Here is a 27,295-nt window from a genome sequence, read left to right as displayed (position 1 = left end):
CATTTTAATAATGGAGCATCATTTTGAAAGTGATGTGTGTAAACATAAATACAGCTTGCACATTTAATAAAACTGTCAGATTATTTTGCAAAACAGTCTCATAATAGGGCTAGTGGAAGATCAGATGTTAATGTTAGACTAGTGTTGGAAATGTCAGAGATCACAGTGATGGAATACATAACCAGGAGGTGATGAAATATATATTCAAATCACAGATTCTTTAAACAAATAATTTACCACATTTATGCATATCATAACAGTTCTGATGAAAAGTGTCGCGACAGAGTGGTTAGCAATAATGTTGCGCATTCGTGGGGTTTAAGTGGTCCAAGAGCCTGGTTATCCTGACAGGTTTTTCGTTGTTATTCTCAGCCCTTCTAAGTAAATGCCGGAAGAATTCATAAAAACAGGGCCACGACCACTTCCCTCCATATCCCTTAATACTTATTGTTCGTTTCATCCGACAACATACAGTTGGAGCTACTGAGCCTCTGTTTTCTCTGTCTTACTTCAAGACGGAAGACGTTTCAGCTTCCGGAACGTGATTTTATTGAAATGTAAACGATGGACGAGGTCCAAAATCCCGCTTTCTTATAGATTATGAGAAGGATTGTTTTCTGTGAGGAAGAAACTGAATATCTTTTAATGAGTTTTAGTTTAAAGGAGTTAAGATAGTCATAGGAATTTACACAAGATTCGAAGTCACAGAATACGAAGATTTCCCGACATTATAATTCTATTGTGTTACATGCTGAGGGTACGTTTACTGTCTACCGATTCACATGTTTATCAGAAACATAGCTGAGATAACAGCATAAATTCAGATTGCCTTGACTACGTGTTGCGAGCTGATTAGTAAATGCAATGTATAGCCTACAAAATGTGTTGAAATGTATCTTGAGATGTTAGTTTTTAAAGAATAATCATTGATAGAACACGTCATTTATCTTACTTAGATAATTTTACTTTCGTTAAACTCTGGGATAACTTCAGTCTTGCCATGCACTCAGACCACTTCTGCTGAGATCTCAGCTGACTAGTGACTCTTCTCGGGGTATGATATGGCTGTGGAGGTGAGAGGAAAAGTTTCACTAATGAATCAAGGGGCTGGGTGATTCAGGTTATCCCGAACTCAACTATCACAAATGATCACTTCACAGAAAACAACAAACCTGTTAACTTATGCAATGTTCCCAGTCTGTGTGACATAAAACACGATATTAAATCAAATACTCTACACCTTAATATTCATTTTTATGAGCTAGAAGTAATTAAAATTGAAATAAATTGAGTCTGGTAGATATTGACCAATATTTTAGAGTTGTGGTGGAGGCAGAAAGTTCTCAGATGTCCGTTAATATCTACCAAACTACACAGCACCACATCTCAGATGGCAGCCATAATTATAGTCATGACCATGAGAAACTCAAATCTCACCTGCCTATTTTCAAACCCAAGCAAGTAATGGGTTTGAAGCCACATGATTTTATGACTACTGTTTATACTACAGTTGCTAAACATTATGTACTAGCTGCTGATATAAATCAAAAACTCTCTACCAACCCAGGAAATGAATGAATCGAAGAAGTTCTAAGGATGTGGTATATGCTTAGCCTTCTGCTTATAATGAGCTTATTTCCCCTCAAATGGCTATTACATTTTTACAAATCAGTCTCACAAAAGTTAACTTGGAACATGTTTCCCCTTACCATGCTGACAGAGTATAGAAAATAATATTAGGATGATCAAACCAAGGAGAATGAAATGAGCCGGGATTGAACCAGTGAACCTTGGGTCCAGTGGCGAGCACACTAATCACTAGTCCACCGAGAGCAACATATATAACTCATAACAACATGATATTGACAATCGGTCACTTTTCTTATTTGTGAAAGTAAGATTAAAAATGAAAAAACCAAAAACAAATCTGTTTGTTAAAAACTTTTATTTATTGCATTGCATCAGACATTTTACAGTCAGTCATGAGATATGAAAACTTATTCAAAGACCACTGCGCTCATAAAAGCATAAGGTCGTCACAGTGGTGTACTGGAGCACCACTCTTAATAAATCTGCATCAGAACACTATATTAAAATGAGATCGTTTCATAAGAGAAAATTTAAAGGCTACTAACACAGACAGATCTGCATCATACTGTGTTTTGTGCTACATGGGGGATTTTGCATATAAGAATTTAAGTGTCTGTTTGGACAATAAGTGGTCACTTTGAATAAATGGTGGGTTATAAGCCATGGATAGATAAATAACACACCACTATTTCATAATCATTCATATTTAAAAATTACATCTGAAAGGTTCACAAACAAAAAAATCACTTTAAAATTTCACTAATTGAAATATCCCAAAATTATAATTAAAAGTTCTCAGTGAGACGCTAGGTTTAATGTGTACACTTACGAATCTTCCAGAATAAAAATAACCTAAAACAATAACTTAATTATGTTATATGTTTCTAACTCCAAGTCAGTCATTCACTAACTGCACACAAGTTGCCGAAACAACCTATGAAAGTTACGAACAATCGAGACCTCAATGATTTATAGGCAGTATATCTTTAACAACAGCAAACATGACGTCGCGCTGCATTTCATCATAACAGAATGCTCAGCATAGAGGTCTGTAAGATATAAAAACTAAATTAAATCATTAAAATTATATGTCTAAAAGTGAGTTTCTGAGCAAATTAAAATATATCTAAACTGTTGACCGTAAAGGACGTAAAAAACAAAACTCTCGAGCAGACAGAAAATGTACCCACAAATTCAATTAGAAATTTGACTTAATGCTTTCAAATTTTCTCCAAGGAAAAGATAGCCACAGATCTCAAATTGATGAAATCTAATATTAAACTTCTTTCCTCTTTCAATTTCAGCTCACGTCCAACCAACATTCTTGCAACACTGAAGATGTTCAGCAGTCTTTTTCAGTGAAGAACCAAGAATATTTTTATTATAAATACTGATATACATATATAAGACACACAGTTCAGAATTGATAAAATCACTTTTAATATAATTATATTCACTTTGTCAAAGTAAATATAATTATAGGAAAAGCGATAAAATCAGACAAAATTGCACTTATCCTAGAATAAGTGAGATCTTGTCCAAAGCATATTTTAGGCAGGAGGCAAGATGTTTATTGCAGCCATTCTGTTCAATGGAACTGAATCTAAAGGTGCGGAAACTTTTGCTTTCATCTATGTACGTCACTGCAGCCATATGCGGACACATGATGACTTTGGTGTGGTCCATGAAGTTGATCTGCAACACAACATTGACAGAAATATTATGCTTTTCATGGAGATACCACAGATGTATGCAATTACCACATTTAATAGTGTACAACATAAAGTTTCTTTAAGAATTATTTGTTCAATACAGGATGCACGTAATATACATGAAACTTGCGCCCCAAAAACATGTGTACACATTACGATACAGAATATTAACCTTGTTATCAATCTCCGTGGATTTTGTTTAACCATTATTAAATATTATAAGCACCCAGCAGAATGAGTATTATAATTTTCTTCAAAATTTTATATTCTTTTTATATCAATGTTTCACTGTATTTCAAATCACTCAATATGTAATCAACAAAATTTTATTTTTACAACGAAATCAGTCTTGAATGTTAGTGAAGGTACATGTGAACATTTACATGTTAGAATCAAGGTAATGCAATAACTCCACTCCCTCTCACCTGTAGGGTCCCATTAGTGAGGAGCATTACAACTGCAGATGAGGTGCGAAACCACTGATTCAAGTATGGCACCCGGCTTAAAGAATCGCATTCACGGACAGGAACTGTCGCACCAGCCTTCACTAGGTGCTCGCTCATGTAACGGCGGAAGTATGACAGCAACTTCATCTTCTTGTCTAATGTTTCTGGGTAATCCTCCATCAGGTAATAGAATTCCTTTCCCGCACGCGATATGTACTGAACATTTCTGAGAAAGATCGTAAATTTTAAATCATTTTAAGCCAATAATAAAGGTGGTACATAAATCAGAATTAAAAAAAATACAATCATAATTACAGCATAAAAATATTGTTAACAAACTTTAAACAAGGAAAGAAGTATGTATAGAAATCATTAAATAATCTGATACACTTTCAATAACTAAGATTATGTAACAGTGAACAGGGAGCTTAATGGTACCTGCACCTTGTCGTGGTGGTGGGGCTTGAGTACCTCAGTGACCCCAAGAGCTACTGATAGGGCCTCCCTAGCCAGATTGGTCGAGGGGGAGAGGTCAGACTAAGACAGGTACCCAGGTTGGGGATTGGTCGCAAGGCTAACGACCTTGCACCGTAAAAAGGAAGATGTTTCGAAACCTCGATCAAAGCCTCAGGCAGACGGACCTAACAGAGGACCGAATGGAAGAGGAGAATTGAGGAGGCCATGGACCGAATACAGACTGGAGAGCTATAGAAGAAGAACAGGAGCTTAGTAAGAATTTGGGAGGAAACAGCATCTACTGCATGGACTGAACAAAAATGGTACTACATTAACGTTTCTCATTGGAAGTTTGAAAGGAAAGTTTCAAATATACATATTCCTCCAGGAAAGCTTACAAGCGCCCTTAAAACCTTATTCCAAAATCAAAACATGTACTCAATATGTAAGCTGCTTCTGGAGAAGCATGCGACATATTTAGAATTTGTGGAGCAAACATTTTTTATTCTCTAAATCCATAAAAATGTAAATGTGTCAAGACAAAAACATTTTACAACTTGTGTGACATACATAAGCTTCCGTTTATAATTTTGCTGTGTACTAATTTTTCATAGATCCCATAAAAGAAGATTATTTTAATCCTTTCCATGTATGTGGCTAAAATTTTATCCACAACTGAAACGCTTCAAAAAAGGATGACAGAGTGTAACTTTCTGGCCAAGCCACCTTTAACATGAATGACTGCAACAAATTGTATGTGCACAATATTACTAAAGAATGCCTCTTTTTTGAGCGCACGAACTGGATCCACTTGATGTGTACGGTACTGTGTCACTTGTCGGGTCTGCAGCTGTTAATTGATGACACAAATTGTACATTTTTAACCGTATGGATTTGGGTTCATTACCTTAATGTTGCAGCAATAGCATTAATATTGAGATGTGGGGGTTATAAGTAGTGTTTAGAACAGATATTAAAATTAAGAATACAAATAACTTACTTTCCATTAGCCAGCATAACAAGTTTGGTTGAATCATTGAACACGACACCCACGCCTTCATCACAGAGCTGGTAACCAAACCCGTATTTGTCGGAGTAGTCTACCCACTTGCTGATCCAAACAATGGGCTGGGCGGCCGGGTCGGTGGCTTCATCTGGAACGCAAGATATAAAAAAAAAACATTCAGTCAGATTCGATGACAAGCTCGAAAGTTAGAGAGGAATAACGCGTCAAATGCACTTTTGCAGCACGTGAAAGTGCGTGTTTGTGGATTTTGTGGCGCATCAGTTTGTAAGACAAAATCCATCTGTATATTATTTAGTGTAAAAACAACCACGTCACAGCAAGGGGTAAGATTCACACACATGCAGATGCAGGGACACCTTTGCCGAGGTTGACGCCGGATGAAGAGAAGAGCTCAGTACATCGTATAGACTCGAGATGAGTACGTGAGGGCACATCTCACATATATGATAAGTCAGTGACTGCAAGTCTGATGAATAATAATCCATGACAAAATCTGAGACGCCTACTGGTGAGACAAACATAAAAATTATGCATGAAAGACGCAAAGCAAAACCTGGAAGCCCCCGTAGCATCCCTCCATCAGGACGTAGACTGACCTACCTCAACAAAGAGCATGAAAGTGACTCAATGGACTTACTATAAAAAAATCTTTACTTATTTTGCGCAATGTATCTTTCTTTTTACCCAAGCAGCATAGTGTCATGTCAAACACCAAATAATAATTAAAATTAATTTATTGGTTAATTAAGATAAAACTGGATTTAACCCTCTACAATCAAAAATGGTGTTACGTATGGAGTGTCGCGCTGTATGGAGCAGAGACTTGGACACTCAGGAAGAAGGAACAGAAATACCTGGAGAGTTTTGAAATGTGGTGTTGGAGAAGATCAGGTGGACGGATCGAGTGACCAACGAAGAAGTATTGAGGAGAGTCAACGAGCAAAGAAACATTCTGCAGGCGATTACATGAAGGAAAGCTAACTGGCTGGGACATATTATGAGAAGGAATGGGTTACTGAGTGATAGCATCGAAGGCCAGGTTGAAGGAAAGCGAGGACTGGGAAGAAGACTGATACAGCTAACCGACGATCTGAAACAAGGAAAGAAGATGAAGTTTCAGGAATTAAAACGAGAAGCCGAGAATAGGGACAACTGGAGAGCTCTTTTTGGGCAGAGCAATGGACCTGTCGTAAGACAGAACACTTAATAATAAAAAAATCAAAAATGCAGATCAACTCTGATATAACATGAATGTTCATCACCAAGAGCCGCTTCCTTACCTCCAAATACGCCTGTGTCTCTGCTGGGGTTTGACTTGAGAACGGAGCACAACTGGTCTCTCAGGGTGACAAGATGGTGGTGAGAATCAGTTGCTGGATTACCACTGGCCTTAGCAGGACTGCCACTGGGACAATTCACTCCAGCCTTTTTCTTTGGACTCGCTACTGAACCGCTAGAACCAACTTCACCTACAACACATATAACTTAAATGAGAATTACCGCATTTACTCGTGCATAGCACAGTTTTTCAAAATTATTTGTTCTTAATATTAGGGTCTGTGTATCACATAGAAAATAATGTGTGCGCGTCAACAGTTTATAATTACAAATTTTGTTTTTTTCTAAGGAAAAGCCAACAAAAATCATGCCATAACCTGAGAGCTTTGCTCAGGTCACAAATTTCACATCTTCATAACACAAATTGTGATGAAGCTCATCTGACCAATCAGGGAGTGGTTTTGTGTGTTCTCAAAATCAAATTTAGCTCGCCACATGGTCAACGCAATGCACTGTAACCATATCAAGCAAACCCAAACGTAATAAAAAATTTAACACACTGAAAAAAAAACTGGCTCAAATGCTGTCAGCACACGGAGGAAAACCAAAACTATCGGGAAATGGGCGGCCATCAAAGACTAAAAAACCCACTAGATTTATGGGACACTGCATTCCAGATCCTCTTATAGGGAAATAAAGAAATACCACAAGAGGATATGTCGTCTACTGGTCACAGAGAATTGTAAGGAAAACTCTTATTGTTACCGAAACTGCAAGAATTCTCTTTGCATCTCACTGTGCTTCCACATCTACCACACAGAGTTAAATTTTCCGAATATGTGAAAATAAAGAGGGTTTGGGTGCACCAAGAAACTTTGAAGTCGTTGAAAAACGTGTAGTGTTTTCAGTGTAAAATTATTTTAGCGCAAGCTCCAGAGATTAAGGCGGACATTGTGTGTCGTGTGTTTGAAAGATATTAAAACTCACTAATCGCGTTAACTTCGAGAAGTGGTTTCCTGCCCACAACCTTCTCCAGTTTGTCTGTTCTCGGTGCCACTGTCAAACATGACACAGGCAACTGCGATGGGATGTAACCTGTAAAGAATGAAAAATATATTTTATTTCCCTCTGAATAAATGAAAAGATGTTCATAAAAATATTCATAGCAACTGCTTAATATACAAGGAAAATCTGCGGGCATGCAAGTGTAACAAAGGTTACAATAAATTAAAATGCGATGTCATCATATGTTATAACCAGGGCTGTGGAGTCGGAGTCGGTAAAAATGTACCGACTCCGACATAAAATCTCAAGAACACTTTCGCTACCATGTGGGCTGGCGGCGGCGGGAGATTCGACGACGCATTGAGCCACATGGTGTGGGATGCCTTGTAACTTAGGCTCCGGTACCTTAAAAATATAAACTGTCTACAAATCAACAAAGTTCTGCATTAAGCATTAGCCATATATATAAATACTTGGATAATGGGAACGACCCGTTCTTCAAGTGCCTGAGCACTGCGGGTCCCTACTTTTCATTAGCTTGACCTATGGACATTCGGTAGGACTCCTTGGACGAGGGATCGGCCCGTCGCAAGGCCTCTACATGTACACAGGACAGCACAACACAGAAAAACGCGGACAGACATCCATGGCTTGAGTGGGATTCGAACCCACGGTCCCAACGACCAAGCAGCACAAGTTCCATGCCTCAGACCGCGCGGCCACTGCGGATCCCATATGTTTAAATATAGGTTATAAGTCTAAAAAGTAGTCTGATGATTAACGTGGTGGTGATGAAATCGCTTGTGGTACCATTTACCATTTTACCAGGTTTAGCATTATTAATATATATTCAGCTTTCATGAAGGAGTCGGAGTCAGTGCCGGAGATTTTGGTACCGACTCTGCAGCCCTGGTTATAACTAAAAGGCATGGCAAATGACATAACATTCCTGTGCCTAAGAACCATGTCAGGAGAGTGGAGATGAATCAAACTAGACTAAATGAAGTCAGTGGTCAGCTTCATATTCTGGTTTATTTACCCCAAAGGAGCCCCCACTTCTATTCAACTTACTCAAATGTTGTAAAATGACATTTTGATTAAAAAAAAAGCTTTCATACCAGATGTGAAGAATTCACTGTTCAAAAGTTCTTCAACTTTCGGCCTGCACTTGGGATCTGGCTGGAGTGTTGCTCGAATCAACTTAATGGCAGATGACGATATCTGTGATAAGGGTGGTATCTTATATTCGCACCTCTTTATCCGAGAGTACGTCTCCTTCAGTGAACTAGTCTCAAATGGTGGCTTCCCAATCAACAAAGTGTACCTACAGAAGAAAATAAATTATTGTAAAGAAAACCCCCACAAACAATAAAACCTGTGATGTGCAAAGTTCAAACCTTGTAGTGAAAAATGTGGTTAGAGAAACCAAAGACACACGAAACTTAATATTAATTATTAGTAAATATGGGAAAATTATTGTCAATATTTATTGAGACGACATCAAAGTTACTGGCCGAAAGTCGTCAGGGCGATCGAACGCAAAGGTAGCGGTCAGTTCTAAGAAATGCAAAAAGTAAAGTCAATATACACTTGTAAGACTTGAGGTTCTCACAGCGGTGAATATGAAGATTTCTGTCTTCTGGGTTATTGTGCTGTGTAGTCTGGTCGATGTTAACCAACGTTTCAGAGGTCATACTGCCTCCGTCATCAGGGCGATGAATATCGCCCTGATGACGGAGGCAGTATGACCTCTGAAACGTTGGTTAACATCGACCAGACTACACAGCGCAATAACCCAGAAGACAGAAATCTTCAATATACACTTGGTGCAGTATATCTACATAGCTACTGAAGACGGGCAGGCAGATGCAAAATGTCGTGTATTATACTGAACGCCTGCACCACGATGCACAAATATTACAATTTTTCCATGAATAAACAAAAATGTGACACACAAACCTGCGAGCAAGGGACGGTCTGCTGAACTAATAATATTAAAGTGAGTATGTTTCAGTGGTTAGCTAACGTCCATACACCGTTTTAAGATTTGTCAAAGCTTGTCTGAACCTTTACTCCTAAGAATTCTACAATTCACTATTTGGATTCATATTTCACAGTTCAAAAAAAAAAAAAATGTGCTGAAGATACATACAAAATACAGCCAATCGACCATATGTCAACTTCAAAACTATGCCCCTGCTTGCTCAGGATTTCTGGGGCAATGTAGTTGGGTGTACCACATAGTGTCCTGAAAAACAAACAACAAAAACATTCACTACAAGCATAAATAAATTTCAGAGTAACAAAGGATTAAACCTCACTTATTGGAGTAATACCTAGTAATACTATTCTCTGTTCAATCTTACTTCAAACCAAATATAAACAAAACCACTTTGAAGTAAGAATGAATAAATATTAGCGTCAATGTTATCACATAAACCTGATAAGTCATGATGCAGTAATTAATTACTAATAATCATCAAATCAAAACACGATTATATAGTTAACACATTTCTCAGGATAATAGAAAAAGGACCTAATAAAGCTTACATATGTTGTAAATAAATAGAAACACAATAAACTTTCAGATGTGTAGAAAGCCAGCAGTGTTGTGTAGTAAAGAGTACAAGTTAATATGGCTGCCATGACGTCTTTCAGCATTACCTAATACAAAATGTCTTTAAAAATCTCTAACCTTTTTCTTTCTCCATCATATTCAATCTTGGCAGCAAGACCAAAATCTCCTATTTTCACATCCAAGTCATCATTGAGAAATAAATTCCCAAGTTTGAGATCACGATGGATAATCCTGTGTTGGTGAAGATAAATAACACCGAGTAGTATCTGTCTCACATAGTACCGGACTTCAGCCTCAGTCAAAGCTTTTCTGCGCTTGTGTAACTCCATCATTGACTGGAAATGAAAGGAAATAGAACAGACTGTTGAGAACAAATGTCTTACACCGCTAGCAGTCGATTGCACTCGTGGCTACCACCAAGATTTTTTTCAGGGGTGACAGAAAATATATTTAAAAACTAAAAGTTTAAGCTGTAATTTGTTAAACTTGTCTTTTCAAAACAGAATTTTTTTTTAAAAAAACTTAATTTTGATATTATTTGGAACATTTTCTTTGTATTTCAATTTTAATTTTTTCCCCACAAATCTGGGACAGTGTGAGAGATTCGAGGCATGACCCCACCTGCCAGTACCCATGACCAAATTTAAAATATTAGCAATAAGTTAAGAGAGCCTACAATTATCAAAACTGCCAATTACTCAAGAGAAATATAAGTTGTATTTCACAAAATGTGGTTCAGTATATAGAACAAATAAATATATGTAGAATATTATACATACCAAGAACAATTTTTGCTCTTAGGTTTTTGCAGCTTGAGTTCAATGAATAACTTTGGCTTTCATGTGTGAGCTGCTTCCTGAACTAGCCCTACTACACACTCACCTTGAAGATGCAACTGCAATGAATGCCAAAAGGTTAGTTAATATTCAACATATGACACGACTCACATAAGAAAGCCAAACTTATACTAAGAACAAGCCTACATAGGCAAAATTACTATATGATAAATAAATTTAAACTACTCACCCTTCTCCTACAAAGTTCCAGTACAATATAAACATTTTGATTATCCTCAAAAAATCCGTGGAATCCCACCACATGTTTATGGTTTAAACTTCGATGAATAGCGATTTCTTGAGTTAATTTATCTTTCTGATTGTGCTTGGTCATCAGTTTTTTGGAGACAATTTTACCAGCATATACATTGCCAGTCTTTGTATCTGTTATCTCATAACACTTTGCAAAACCACCCTGGAAGGAAAAGAGGAAACATATTCAAGTTTAACGACATTAAAACAATATACAATAAACTATAACTATAGAAATACAATTTCAGTTAAAATAAAATATACATCCAAGAGACAAAAAAACATCCATACCTTTCCAAAGAATCTGCCTTTTCTGTATGTTACATTAGTTCCTACATCGTATATAAGCTCAGGAATACTCTGTTTATCATCGTCTCTCGCTGCCATGTCTTATAATAAAAGTGCAGAGTACAAATGGACGAAGGTGTTGACTTCTCTCAAGCAACTACCAAAACCGTTTTAAATCCATGTACGCTTTAAACGGCTTGGTAGGTTTAAATAGTCTTCACCAATCAGGATTCTTTCCCCAGAGATGGATTTCCATTGGTTATAAGCTACGATGTGAATCAAATGACTAACAAACTGTAACCTAATTCCCAACACATTTATACCTATTAATCCTTTTACTTGTTATTTTAAGCAAGTACGATAATGTTTTAATTCATTAAGTACTCTAAATAAAACGATGTTCCATTACTTTCTTAATAAAATAAGCAGGAAATATAAAAGGTGGTATACATGAATCACACGTGTACGGATCTCGTATATATCATGGCATTTTCTGTGATCTTTGAAAACTGGTCTGGAACACCGGTGAAAGTGTCATGATAAAGGAAGTAGATATTGATTAATAAACAAATAGACCGTGTTATTAATTTTAATTTTTTGGGCTTCTTCAACCGTCATTATGCTTCCTCAAAAGAACAACGTTTTGGTAGAAGTAGTAGATTGCTCTTTCCCTGTCCTCAGATGAACCAACAGCTGAGCGCGTGATTTTGACCTCTCGACCCGTGTAGTTTAGCTCTGTCTAACTGGCCAGACCACCCTCGTTTAACCAAATAGGGTAAGTAGACAGTATACGTAGAGATATCTTGGCTTTTTTTTTTTTACTATTCACAAGAGCTTTCGCAAGAAGTTAGCAGTAGAAAAGCCACGTGTCCGACTTCTTTTTCTAGTATATATCAATGATCTGCCCCCAACCGTCAACTCTCTTCCTAAACCTATGCTGTTTGCTGACGGTACTAATATTATTATTTCACATCCATAAATTGACTATTTTCAAAATTGCATAAATGATGTCATCGCTAGATTGAACAAATGGATTAAAGCCAATAAACTCGCATCAAATTTTGACAAAATAAATTTCATGAAATTTTGTGCTAAGAACAGAACTTGTGCAAATATAAATATAGGTTATGATGACAAAGTAATCTAGGAAATAGAAAAAAAAAACTAAATTTCTTGGCCAACAAATTAAAATGGAAAACACGTATTCAATATATTATCCCAAAACTAAACTCGGCATGTTTTGCTGTGAGGACAGTTGCGGTTCATATGAAAACAGAAACTTTAAAATGGTTTGTTTTGCTTACATCCATTCCATCATGTGTTATGGAATCTTATGGTCTGGGGCAGTGCATAAAAGAAGTACTCAGTTTGTAATTAATAACAGATTGTTGGTTTCATAGGCCAAACTTGCATTCACAAATACAGTTCTCATTTGAAATCATCAGGGTTCTATGTAACTACTTTTCCAACGTGAGGTCCATATTTATTAACACACCTTATGAAGACATCTTTAACAGTTGTTTGTACATGTAATAACTTAATTAAGTGCTGTTGAATGGTCCATTTATTAGCTTTGGTTTTAACAGATTCACTTTGCCAGTTCTTTTATGCTTTATTTAAATCATGTTTAGTGAACAATTTTCCATTCCTTTTCAGAGCTATGCCCTCTCTTATTGCCCACTATTTCTCCTCATGCTTGCAGTCTATAATCATATTCTTATGTTAGTAGCTAGAGCAGATACATTCTGTGCATTGTTCACCAAATTTTGTGTTAATGTAAGTGTAATTATCTTATTACTTGATAGTGTATGTACAGGCGGTATCATTTGAAATGCAATCTGACAACAATTATGTGTAAAGAAAAATCAGTGGCAGGTCCACCCTTGTGTAATAGATTCTTTGCTGTTGTTCATGAAGCATTTAGCAATGTGTATCCTGACAGGAAAGTACACAGTAAGACAACACTGCACCAACTAGTAACAACGTATCAGAACACAGAAAGTGTTTGTGTATGACAAGCGCTTATTGAGTTACAAAACAACTTAAATTTCAAGCATTACATTCCCAGAGTGTTTTACTGTGCTTAACTTTTGATGAAAATCTTGCTCTGTCTTGTGTGTCGCTACATGTGTAGGTTTGTAGGCACGGTCTTCTCGCTGTTTGCTCGCAGAAGAATTATATTAGTGAGCATGTCCTTAAATGCATTCATGAGGTCGGTTTACAGTCAGTGTGGTTACGTGTATTAGTGCTGAAGTTAGGAATTTGCCGATCTTTCCATATGTCCCTTTCTGCTCCAACACAAAACATTTTTAATGGTTGGCAATGGTTTCGTTTTACCAATTCGCTTTTACAGAAGACAATCAAGAACAATGTCAGCATCAGAGAAAAAATTGCTGGCTAAAGCATTGTTCCTGAGGTCAGAGGAAGTAGAAGGGTTGTTGGCAGTACGATCTTACAAAATGTGGTTTCTATCTACAGACTTCAAGTGAAGTATCCTGTTGTGGAATATGTAAGTGTTGTTTTCATATTATGTGCCATATTTCACTCTGACACCTGACCAAGTCAAGTTCCTTATGTTAATAAAAGCTTGAAATTTAACAAAATGCATGTTTGAAGGTAAAAATATATAATATATTTTTGTTTGAAAATTTTGTTATGTGTGAAACATCACAAACAGCACATTAGTACTGAAAGTAGACTAGATCAGAGGGCATCCGTTGTAAATTACTGATTGTTGCTTGAGAGCGTCAGTGACTTTTCAATTTGCTCGCGTTATCCCTGAAAATTATTTCGAGTGTGTTGCTTTGAACGATATAGTGAAATGCAACATGGTGTAACAATCCATTTAATTATGTAACTATTATAATCATATAAACCATTCTCATTATACATTTTTTAAAAATAATCCGTAAAAACTTGTTTTATTGTGGTCCATGGATGATGATGCTTTGTGCCGGCTGCTACAATTGCAGTCGAGGTCCCTACCCACCACAGATGTCTCAGCCTTAGGCTCACTGTCCAGCCCCCATATGTCACATGAGTGAATGTAGAGCAGCAGTGCAGTGATATTGGTAGGGGAAAACCCCCCAAAAGAATTCTAGTAGAGGGCCCATCCCAGTGCCACTTTGTCCATCACAAATGACATATTGAAGGCCTCTTGCTATCTGCTGGAGCTAGAGCGTGATCCAGCCTCCTGTGATTTTTGTCAAATGATCACTGCCTATCCATGACATATTAATTCTTTTGGAAATAAGTTTAAGATGGCCAGGTATATCTGCGATGTGTTAATAGATGTAACGTATTATTCTAGCATTTATAATGTTGTATAATTATCTGTATTTCTGTATATTATTCTGACAGTTAAGTGATGACACACCTGTTTTGTATTGTTTTTTAAAAGAACCTGCAAATGGCAGAAATAGCCAAAGTACGTAGCTCGTTTATTAAATAATTAGTTAATCTTCTTGTGTATGTTTCAAGGCTGGATAATAAAATATCATTTATTGTGTGAGACAGAAATGAAAAGCACCAAATGTTCGTTTTATAATTTTTTAATACACGTACTTGGCATACACAACTTCTAAGAAATTAATACAGCCAAAATATTATCATTTACTGAGCTTTGGTGCTGCTTCGTGGTCTCTCCATTTACAAAGGTCACATACATTTATAAATTCTTTAAGATATCCTACTCAAGTACGCAAACAGATGTTGTACAAGTTATTCATCCAAATGTTTCTGTTGCTCTGTGTCAACATTTTTAAATTCATTGTGCACTGTGTGTTGTTAAAGGCTATGTATGCCCCTAAATTAATTTTAAAAATTTAATTTTTCACTTTTTTCTGTCAGCCATATGAGAATTTATGGTCATTAAACTTCGAGAAAGTCTTTTAAACGATTGTTCATTACTTTAAGTATCATTAATAACCTTTGTAATTTAAATAGGTAATAATTTACGTATTTTTTTCTGAGTAGGCCTACATGTAAATAATTCCATGGAATGGACTCCTTATTGAGAAATTGATAGTTGCTCAACTAGTCAAATATGACTTGCTTTCATGGAACCTGAAGGTTTGATTTGAGGTTTTCGTGGCATATCACTACTCATCACCATGATGATGGAGGTAGCAAGGACTTCTGAAGCGTTGGTACACTTCTACCAGACTACACAGCACTACAACCCAGAAGACAGCTATCTTCTCAACCTGAAGGTTATTTATTTTGTTCACAAGTTGGCTACTGTACCCTATCCCGAGCTCGATGAATCCAGTCTAACCCTCAGCCCAAAAGAAAGGCGGGGAATGGGTAGTGATGACTTATCGAATCTTTTAATGCTCAAATGTTTGTTGGACTTTTCACAAGATGCAGAGGAATATTTCTTGTGATTTTAGCCTATAAAACTGTGCTAAGCCAATGAATAGGCATATAGAACATTATATGATATAAATAAATTAAAATTTCTAACAGCTTTGGCTGTATTATACAGATTTGAGGTTTTCATGGCAGTGAGTCTGAAGATTGCTGTCATCTGGGTTGTTGCGCTGTGTAGTCTGGTCGATGTTAACCAACGTTTCAGAGGTCATACTGCCTCCGTCATCAGGGCGATGAATAAGCCATGCAAGTGGAAAGCGCTAGAGTTATAGGGACTCAACAGTAAAAGGAGTTGCCTAATCCTAACCAGTGGGGGTGGAAACCAGTAGGAGTACGTGGGCATGTCATAGTGTGTGTGAGAGGGATGGAGAGAAGGAAAGGAAGAGAGAAAGGTCTGAGAAACAACCCTATTGAGGGTCTTAGGTAGTCGGTCAGGTGGGACATATGGGAGTGGGGTGATTAAGATGCGGGGGGAAGCAGGAGAGTGGAAGGGAGCACTGGCCGGGGCCAGAAAAGGGCAGAGTAATGGTTAGTGGCCCGGGTGGGACAAGCAATGCCCTCTGGGATGCTTCCGGAGCCCTCAGAGAGAGTGAATGAGGGGCTTCCGTGACCAGCTCAGGCAAAGTCTGTCCTCCCTGTTGAAGTTGTTGGGATGTAATTCAATTTCAATGGCCTCCCTGATCATCCGATCCACGTATCCGGATTTTGTCGACAGGATAGGGGCGTCCTGGAGGTGAGTGTGGTGGCCCAGGTTGAAGGAGTGCTCGGCTACGGCGGATTTTTCAGGTTGCTCCATCCAGATGTGGCCCCGGTGCTCCTTGACCCCTTCCGGTCCCTATAGCTCTAGCGGGTTCCGCTCACATGGCTTATTCATCGCCCTGATGGTGGAGACAGCATGGACCTCTGAAACGTTGGTGGACATCTATCAGACTACATGGCGCAACAACCCAGAAGACAGCAATCTTCAGACTTATAGGAAGTCACTGATGACATCTGAGTACTTGCTATGAAATTTTTACTCCATGAGGTAATTCTCTAAATTAGAAAAGAGTTTTGTAGCTCAGAAAGAGAGATTTTCCATACACGTGTCATGTAAATAAATTTTTGTCATTGCGCTGTTCTTACATTTGTGCAAGACCTTTAATTTGTACTCTATTTATAATATTGCCACTATAAATTTTAATTGAGTATGGCTTGCCTCTAATTAACCGTGATGACCATTATTTTGGAAATAACTGCTGTTTATCCCCATAAACCTCTCATGAATATTTAGTCTCATTGCATGCACCATATCGCAGTTTTAGTGATCAAATATTAACTGAGGTCTAAGTATACCAGTAACATTCTTAATTACTGTAATACACTTTCCTTGACTTCCAGCACATGTTTTAAAGGTAGTAGAAGTACCAGAAATAGACCAAAACCTGTTGCTATGCACTACCTACTAAACAGAGAGACAAAGCGCTTCTTTTTATACCTCACACGTGTTCATCCAGTTCACTGGTCATGTAAATGAGAAGCTCAAGCTGCAATGTTCGTCATCGAAATCAGACTTCTCTAGCAGTTGTGGCATCTTCAGTCGCTTTTTCGACACGTCGTCCCAGTTTATGTCCTGTAGGATGAAGAACACGTTAGGTTAAGATTTGAGGTTTTCACAGCGATGAGTATGAAGATTTCCGTCTTCTGGGTTGTTGCGCTGTGTAGTCTGGTAGATGTTAACCAACGTTTCAGGGGTCATACTGCCTCCATCATCAGAGTATGAAGATTTCCGTCTTCTGGGTTGTTGCGCTGTGTAGTCTGGTAGATGTTAACCAACGTTTCAGGGGTCATACTGCCTCCGTCATCAGAGTATGAAGGTTTCTGTCTTCTGGGTTGTTGCGCTGTGTAGTCTGGTCGATGTTTACCAACGTTTCGGAGGTCATACTGCCTCCGTCATCAGGGCGATGAAGATTTCTGTCTTCTGGGTTGTTGCGCTGTGTAGTCTGGTCGATGTTAACCAACATTTCACAGGTCACACTGCCTCCGTCATCAGGGCGATGAGTATGAAGATTTCTGTCTTCTAGGTTGTTGCGCTGTGTAGTCTGGTCGATGTTTACCAACGTTTCGGAGGTCATACTGCCTCCGTCATTAGGGCGATGAAGATTTCTGTCTTCTGGGTCGTTGCGCTGTGTAGTCTGGTCGATATTAACCAACGTTTCAGAGGTCATACTGCCTCCATCATCAGGGCGATGAGTATGAAGATTTCTGTCTTCTAGGTTGTTGCGCTGTGTAGTCTGGTCGATGTTTACCAACGTTTCGGAGGTCATACTGCCTCCGTCATTAGGGCGATGAAGATTTCTGTCTTCTGGGTCATTGCGCTGTGTAGTCTGGTCGATATTAACCAACGTTTCAGGGGTCATACTGCCTCCGTCATCAGGGCGATGGTACACAGAATGTTGATTGCAGAGTAAAAGCATGGCACAGTTCAAGTGAGGAGACTTCATTTTGCAGAAAGTACAGGGATTTTAAATGCAGTTTTCTTGCATACAATTTTGGGGTCTGTGCCCTAATTTATTTAACAACGCTGTATTTACTGGTAGGGATGTTTGAGGAAATGTGATTATGCATTCAAGGTTTGAAGTAAGTTATTGGCATTTTTTTTATGGCATGTACTGAGAGGGCCCTTTTGAAATTCTGATCTGACGGTACTGCTGGCAAGAGCCGAGTAAATGCCTCTGACGCGCTGCGTTACTAGAGAATTCAAAGCATTGTTTTTCTTCTGATTTGATGTAAATTTTATTAATAATAATGAAGAAAATAAATGAATAATGGTAGTAGGAAAGCAAGAAACGTACGAGAAATGTCTTTTAACTGAAGACCAATTTTCTCCACTCTGGAATAGGGGTTATGCAGGCTGCCTACCTCACAGGTACCTACGTAACTTTTTCATACAATTGTCTTTCTAAACCTTTTGCTGTGGTCGTGACATTTGATACATAAATGTTGTTCTGCTGGGGATGTAAATCCCTCTTTATACTTACTGGAATTATAAAGGAATCAGATAATCTAGAAACAGTGTCAAAAAGCTCAATCTGTGCGGATGTTCCGAACGTGTTTGATCTTCTTAGTAACTTAAGTTCATTACTGTAAATGCATATAAGGCGTATCATTAACACATGACATAGTTACTCACAGTGAAATACAGGTGCGTCTTGATGTTCTCCACGCCACCTTTCCCCGCGCCCATCCTTGTATTTGGATCCTTCTCCAAAAGTCTCCCGACAAAATCTGCTTCTGTGACCGAGAACCACGATGGGATGTGTGGTGTCTGATGCAAAATTTCACTGTAAAAGAAAAGCCCATTTTTATATCTGCCACTGAACACGTGCTTGTTAAACGTGCATTCACAATTGGCGTTTATAATGCCTCACAAATTTGCTATAAGTGGCCTGGTAAATGTGTAATTCGTATGGAGATCTGCAAGGTAGATCGTACGAGAGACAGGAAAGATGGTCCGCGTTAAACATTTTACATTTGCCAGCTTTTGGAAGCCCCTCCTTCTCTGTTCCTCACATTCATTTTCTGTCGTATCTAATGCGTAAACCTACTTTACTTCCGTTAAAATGGACAAGTCACATGTTAGCCATGAATGAATTGGCTTACAGCTGTTTTCACAGGAAAACGAGCTTCTCGTGGTACACACGTGCCACATCTTTTTACAAACACTAAATACTTACTTATCGAGAACTTTGTCGTTACTCTCTCTGTTATACTTGAAGGGTCTGTGCCCCGTTGACATTTCGTACATGATTATGCCGACACTCCACCAGTCCACTTCCTGCAACAATTAAAATTAGGGGTAATAGCTGAAATCAGTCATTTTAATTTTTTCCACGCACTTACACATTTTTACACAAGGATCTCCACATATAGAAAAATTTGTCTCCAGGTTAATATGAAAAAATTTGTAAGTATGATGATGTTCTTTCTTAATTTATCAATTTCATGTAGGTATCGGTTTGATTGTGCTGAATTTTCTAATGGTTTTCGTATGAGCGCTCATTCCAAACCTTAAGAATCGCTTTATTAACCGTTGTTTATGATTCACATGTCGTTATAGACTCCACGGAGTTACTGCTAATGGCTTCAAACCCTCGGATTATTATTATGTGTTCTCGTGTTAGTTTACATTGTTCATGTATTTGGTTCAGTTACATAAAATCAAGAGATTGGTACCGTCGTGCTGGTAAGGTAGAAGATACTTACAAAGCTGTAGCCTTCGCCGATGATCATCTCTGGCGCCATATACTCCCTCGTGCCACACTGCGAATATGCACGATCTCCCTGTTGACGGAAAAGAAACATTGAGTAACTGTGACAGGAGTTTGCGATACAAAGCAACTAGAAATTTTCTGGTAACAGAAAAAAAACTGATCGTCTCTAAAAGTGAAGACCACCATTTGAGACAGTCCTGAGCAAGTTCCGTTCACAACCTGCCCTCAGAACCCGCAGTGGCCAAGCGGTCTGAGACATGGTCCTCGTGTGCCTGGCCACTGTGACCGTGGGTTCGAGTCCCTCTCGTCTTCCAGTCTGTTGGATAAGGACTGTCCACGGAAGGCAAGGCGAAACCACCGTGGTACTTTCGCAAGAAAACCCCGATGGGGTCACAACTGTCAAACTGATCATAGACGATGAATGAATGAATATGGCTTCTGAATAGATCAATACAAACTAATTACGAAACTCCAACAGATCTATAGGTATTACGGTAATATACTTCTGAGTTCGCCTCCCCTAATTCAGACCCTGTGACGTCTCTTAGTTACAATGTATTTTAACAAAGTGTGAAAACGTGTGGTCCAATTTGTCACCTGAAACCTCTCGATTCTTTAAGGGTCTTCGACCCTGACTTGCCTCAAATAAGGAGTGCTACCGGATGGACAGCGACCCACAGAGATCTCATTTCTGGTCTATGCGTCATTTTATGTAAAGTCAACAAAAGATAATTATATTTACCTCTTTATAGCAGATGAATTGTTTGCACAACCCATAATCTGCGACGGCAATATGACCTTGAGCATCTACCAATATGTTTTCTAGTTTGAGGTCCCGGTGTATGACCTTAAGCTGAAAGAAAGAAATTAACAAATGAATTCCTTGCCCAGTGGGGATTAGAGATGGGACACCTTGCATTCTCATTGTGGTAGTGAGACGAGGTTTGAGTATTTTGCTTTTCAGAAAGGGAGAAATTAGAATTTAGAGCTTATAAAGAATTGCCCCCCCCCCCCCCCCCCACGATTGTCAGATTTAACCCCGCCTGAATTTTTATTGTGGGGTTACCTGAATGGCACGGTGTGTAGCATAAAGCCAGCCAACACTTACGGTGTTGATCTGGATATCGCAGGTTCGAGTGTCTGGGAAGATATTCGATTTACAGATGAGGATGATAATGATTAATTTATTATTTTCAATTATACGTGTCGAACGATTAGGTCTATGGTAAGATTTTGGGCAATAAAGAGTGTTATGAAATTTATGAATTTTTCCGAAGAGTGGGAAGATGGGCCCAGGGGTGGCCATTGAGACAAAAAAAATCTGAGATCTCACTCAGGATTTTTTTGTAAGACAGCTCGTAAAAAAGTAATAATATGTAATGAATGGAATCAAAAAATTCTGTAGGCACACAATCGGGCAAGTGCATTTTATTAAAGATAACTGCATTGAGGTGGTTGGCCTACCTCATGGAGATACTCCACAGCTTCGATTATTTCCGCGAGGTATGATCTGGTTTCCTCACTTGTAAATTTCTCCAACTCCGTTAAAAGATAGGACAGGTCGCCACCTGCATAATAGTCTGGAACGGTAATAACAAAACTTGTTACTTTTCGGAGGTGTTTTGGTCGTGCGTGAAGTAGTGAGTGACCAGCCCACTGACTCTGCACAATTTCTACTCAATCCCGATTTGACTGCCAGAGCCATCTAGCGGTCAATCATGAGACTTTGAGTGAGAAATGGCCGCTGAATTTTACGAAACATCTCGTATTATGCTCGTAAGTTTATTTTACATGCCGTAAATCTACGACATATATATTCAGTTAGAAAACTGTTCTGAAGTAACCATCTTATCTTTATACTGAATGGAATCAGGAAAGGGCTTTGATGTAGTCTGCTTACCCAGAACTAAGCACAACAATGTGGATGTGTGGAAAGTGTAGTACAGTCCCACCAAGAACGGAGACTCGGAAACTCTTTCGTGTACATCACGCTCAACACAATATTCTTCAGCACCATATTTGACAGCCGCCATTTTGGAGACAACCATCGTCTTTACGGCATACAATGCTCCATCATCTGCACCTCCCCTCTTGCGACTTAGGTAAACTGTTCCAAAACCTATAACAACACCAATTTATGTTTCATGTTAGTATCTGCTCGACAGTGGGCCCCATAGGGTGACAGAATCTCTCATAACTCTGTGATATTTCCATTGTTATAACTATTAATGTTATAACACGTGTCTATTGAATATTATTTGGAAGGTCGTCGATCCAGTAATACAAAACTTTATCCACGATGTGATTAATTAGAAATTTTGTTGAGACACAAGTGAATTTTTCGAGACAAATTTTTGTTCAGCAGAATGTGACGTACTCAATTTTTTACGAGCCCCTAAATCTGAGCTTGTTAAAATAAAAGACAAAATGTGCCACTTATTTATCAGTGACGATTTTGAGTATATTTTAGTATTAATAAAAATTAAAACATCATTTACATCAAAACAAGAATCAGGCCACAGAAATTTGTTTTTGAAAATAGGTTCTTATTATTTTTTATCACCCTGTAATTCAAGGCTATATTTCACTCCAATTTCGACAGGAGTGAAATTAAACATCTCCTGGTCTCTTCATTATCTGTATACTTGCTTACCAGAATTACATTAGTGACTCTGTCATTAAATCCGTCCTTGAGGATGATAAAAAGAAAAAGTGTGGTTATGTGCATTTGGTGATAAGTTTAAGAATTGATCATATCTTTTCCCGGGTGACATTCAAGAAGAATGTCAACTTATCCGAGAAAGAGTGGTATTGTTAACAAAAGATTCTGAGCGCCTTAGTATATGCAGATCAAAATTCTGAGCTGCTTCAAATCATCTTGAAGCAATAAAAGTTCTCTGACATTTCTGATCAAGTCTTGGCTCTGAGTTTAGTAAAAATTTGATTCTGTTTCGCTTGTTAGTATTTACACATGTCTGAATGCAGTAACTCTTGAAACTGATGTTTAAAACCTTTCTTGTTTCTGCATTTACGTTTGCATAAATGTAATTGTAATCCTGGGGTCTCGGGTTCGAATTTATAACTTGTGTTGGGCAAGGCCGTGGTCTAGGCAACACGGAGTTTTCCTCCGTGGCATCCCAACAATTACTCCATTCACACACAGAAGAAGGCAATGGCAAACCACTTCTGGATCATCTGCCAAGAACGTATATGAACAGGTCCCAGTCCGAGAAAAGGATGGAAGGATCCTGTTCATATGGACCTGTCGTCAGACAGAACACTAAATAAAAATAAATAAATGTAACTCGTAAGAGTGTTCCTGAACTGAGGCTGAGCTCCCACTGAATTACTTTTATTATTCTTTTGCCAACTGATCTTGAGGTGTTCAAAAGATAAACCCAAGTTTTTACAGAAAATTACACTTACCTCCTTTTCCTAGAACTTTCAGCAGCGTGAAGTCTTCCAATTCGGGAAGGCTGGTCTCTGAATTATCGACTGTAATAAAGAATCATAATTACAGTCATGACCTAAGGTCACTTAGCCTACACACATGATTAAAGAAATTTGTACGTAACATGTTTAAAATTTTCTCTGCAACACAACTTCGACGTGATAAAACGTCACTTATCTTGGCATATGGAGTAAAATTGTCCAGTATCACGCGTCTCAATTCGTGTTCTTCGTGAGTCAGTTCATGTCACAGCAGTTAAATACTTTCTGTCTCAATAGGAAATAACACAAAATTGTGCGTGTTTCGTCACATACCTGAAGAATTAAGCAGTTTGGCCTTTTCACAGATACGAGCAGGCGGTTCGTTCGCAAGGAGCAAATTAATTGCCCGCTCCCGTCTCTTTATATCAGCGCACTGGCAGCAGCAGTGCTCATCGGAGCCCTCAGTACTGACCGAGTCCCACACTGAGCCCCAGTCCGAATCGGAGTCCGACTCCGGGCCCGAGTCCGAGTCCCACTCCGGGCCCGAGTCGGAGTCCGACTCCGGGCCCGAGTCAGAGTCCCACTCCGGGCCCCAATCCGAGTTCTCACTGCTGTCTTCCCATTCTTGGCAGCCTGGGACCTTCTGGGCTTTCATGACGTCAGGTTTGCCACGATTCTGAAAAATAAAAATTATGACGCGCGCGTTTAAACACTGAGAAATCGCATTGTACAGTCTGTAACACCAGAAAAATAACAGTTGTTCCGAAACTTTTCTTTACAACTCTAGACAGTAGCAAACATTTCCCTGAGCTGGATCTGATTTTAATGTCTTACTTTCCTCTTGTGGTTCAGAATTATCTCATCGACGCACGGTTGCCACAAACCTTCAATTTGAAAGAAATATCTGCGGAGCGCAATAAAGCGAGCCTGTACGGCGATCCTATAATTATTTTGACGACGTTTCAGTGGTGATTGCTGCCTGTATCATTACCCAAACACCTCTTGAACGCCGGTAGATTTTTCCAGAGTACTCAGACAACCCAGAAGACACGGTCATGTCCTATTTAAGCTCCCTAGACTCTCTCGAAAGGATGGAAAATGATTTTCTTACCTGATTGTTCTTGATTTTGCTGTATTCTCCTTCTTCCTGTCTATTAATTATGATTCCATCACTGTTATCTTGTAGCTTCAGATTCTCATTTTCGGCCGAGAATCTCCCTGCAACTTTATTTAGCCCGTTTATGTTTCCACTGCGACATTTCTCCTCGACGTCCGTCATTTTAACATCCAGTTTACGAATGCCAAAATCCGTCACATCGCCGTCATCTAATCTATGTACTTTCTTACGAAAACCCTTGAGTTCTTTTTCTATACGAGCAGACTTATCTAACAGAACGAACACCTTTTCTCTCTCCACTAATAATTCATCTGAGAATTTCTTAATTCTATCTTTTACGCTCGGGCATGAACTTCGTCTGTGTCCTTGATTCAATTCCTCCATATCCTGTTCGTTATTTTGTGAATGTACAACTTCGTTCGTCGGCTCTGGAGGTAATTTCTTATAACCAATCGCGTTTCTCTTCAGGAACCTACAGTCAAAAAAAAAATAGATGTATCAGACTTCATTCTAATATTTTTATAGCAACTCGAGATTCAGAACTCATTTAATATCAATTTATATGTATGATTATATTTATATTGCTAAATATTTTGCTCTCGTACGGTCGGAATAATTTTGTTATTACATTAAAATTAAGTGCGTGTGTAGAATATATAAATACAGATGATAAGATAATTAATAGTCACAATTACAAGCTAATAATACAAGGATTTTAAAATAATGAATTCCGTAATTGTTCAGTCTACTGATATAGCATTTTGAAGAATCTGGCAACTGTGGCCGATATAACTAATCTATTCCATCATTTCTGAGGCAGATTTAAACAACTTCAGTGAAGGAACTAACAGGTACTTCGTGAAGGCGCCCGTCACCTGTTATATTAACCCAATAATAACAATTTATGTCATTCCAAAACTTCATTTGGATCTTAAAGCTTTTGAAAACTAAAAATTCAGTCCTAAGTCAATAGCCTTAGCAGTTGATGAAAATCGTGTATAAATCTAATAAGAGTCTGGAATTTAGTACAGTACAATTCACATACCAACTATCGCCGTTCTGGCCGAAGGTTTGGGAGTGGTGGCCGATCTGAATGTTCTTGCGGTCGCAAAGTTTGTCACGACTCTGAAAAAAAACCCAGAAGGGATGATGATATGTGCATCAGACAGGCCTTGTTTATTGTACAATGAAGTTACCAAAGTCTCGTGGTCTGTAACATTACAAAAAATAATATTATTCTGAAAATTGTGTGTCCTTGTATACCCAAGGATCCGGGGGTTGTCGTCAATTTTCGAATTAGTGATAGTATACATCCGTGGTGAAAACGCTTACAGAATTTATGTGGAGTGGATAGGTGGGGCTTTCTTACACAATTTCAGTGACTTTCTGTGTCTCCCAGTCCGAGAAAAGGATGGAAGGATTCTGTTCATATGGACCTGTCGTCAGACAGAACACTAATAATAAGATGAGGTGGTCTAGCGGTTAGAACGCTGGCCTTGTAATCCTGGGGGATATTAATTACATCGTCTATCTTTGTTGTGTTCAAACAGCTCGACTGTAATTCTACAGGAAGTCGAAGGCTGATCGCCCTTTTGTTACTTACACGTCGTCGAAATGATCGTCTGCATGCGCTGTATATTAACTTCAACATAATTGGACGGACGAAATTAAATAAATGCTCAATCCTCTTACTGTCTACAGTCGCACTGGCAATGACTTCGAGAGCTTTTCCTTTGTTGTTAACGAAATGCAACCGCGGAAACCGAACTTGTTGATTTACAACAATTGAAGAGCCCTTCAAAATTAATTTCTATTGTTGACGAAGCTGTCGTTTCTAGTCGATTGTTTACATGCCCCATGTTCCATTTCACGTTTTCTAGGAAGGATTCGAATGTTAAATATTTTAAATCGAACACTTTTAGGTTATGTAACGACCACACTGAAAACATTCTGTACTGTAATGTGTTTAGTTCATGCCCGGTAGACGGGAGGCAGCTTCGCTCTCAAGTCGTGAAATTTGTAGCTTTTCGTTGTTATGAATGAAGTATTTTAATAACCTCAACAAATTAAACATTAGCCACGGTGTGGACCGTCTTTGGGTGGAGCGGCTGAATTCCTCTGACCTTTGCGATCTAGAAGGGCGTATGAAGAAAATAGTTCTCGCCTGTGAAACTACTGGCACACTGATTCACTATGAATGTATGCCGCACCCCCTAGCGGCAGAAGCTCGTACTACATCCGGTTCGCCCTCTATTGACACGGTCTTGAAACTTTCCGATCGCATCTCGTAATTTAACGTCGATATTTAACTCGATAACGGCTGAATTTCATTTATTAAACTTAGACGTGTTCATTTTAACTAAAATATCTCGACACAATTGCAGTCCTGACAGCAATGACGGAGATTTTACGTGCGTTTCTGTTCACATATCGATCGTAACTTGATAAATATTTATCGAAGCAAAACCCATTTTTTTCCTAACAAAAGTTGTTTTGAGAAACTGAACCCATATTTAATTACGAAATCTTTTTTATCGTAAAGCCTCGCAGTCTTTGAGGTAATTAAGCAAAATGTTTTCCTATCATAACTCATGAACATTTGGGCTGATTTGGGATCAAATTTGGCGTTGTTGGCTCCACTTGTTCTGAGATAC

The 27,295-nt window shown here is 38.5% G+C and overlaps 1 protein-coding gene and 1 long non-coding RNA gene across 2 annotated transcripts; one reads left to right on the top strand and one right to left on the bottom strand.

The window, feature by feature from the left end:
• Positions 1–1,926: 1,926 nt before the first annotated feature.
• Positions 1,927–26,363, bottom strand: LOC110839445 (serine/threonine-protein kinase PLK2). The gene is made up of 20 exons (XM_087346770.1): positions 26,245–26,363; positions 25,687–25,766; positions 24,636–25,113; positions 23,858–24,200; positions 23,519–23,587; positions 21,993–22,211; positions 21,557–21,672; positions 20,835–20,945; positions 20,085–20,162; positions 19,556–19,656; positions 19,012–19,162; positions 11,119–11,343; positions 10,210–10,427; positions 9,667–9,762; positions 8,633–8,838; positions 7,497–7,604; positions 6,512–6,700; positions 5,205–5,358; positions 3,728–3,974; positions 1,927–3,285 (listed from the first exon to the last, which is right to left on the bottom strand). The coding sequence occupies exons 1-20, from the start codon at positions 26,290–26,292 to the stop codon at positions 3,103–3,105; spliced, it is 3,420 nt and encodes a 1,139-aa protein (XP_087202896.1). The 5' UTR covers positions 26,293–26,363; the 3' UTR covers positions 1,927–3,102.
• Positions 11,957–16,965, top strand: LOC110839446 (uncharacterized). Its single transcript, XR_002546484.2, has 3 exons — positions 11,957–12,243; positions 13,822–13,977; positions 16,555–16,965. It is a non-coding gene; the product is annotated as an uncharacterized LOC110839446 (long non-coding RNA).
• Positions 26,364–27,295: the final 932 nt, after the last annotated feature.

The sequence above is a fragment of the Zootermopsis nevadensis genome, unplaced genomic scaffold, assembly GCF_977971745.1.
Source record: "Zootermopsis nevadensis isolate Lab colony 2312 unplaced genomic scaffold, Znev_1.0 Znev_ptg000010l, whole genome shotgun sequence".
NCBI classification, from domain to species: domain Eukaryota; kingdom Metazoa; phylum Arthropoda; class Insecta; order Blattodea; family Termopsidae; genus Zootermopsis; species Zootermopsis nevadensis.
This window is presented reverse-complemented; position numbering and strand designations above follow the sequence as displayed.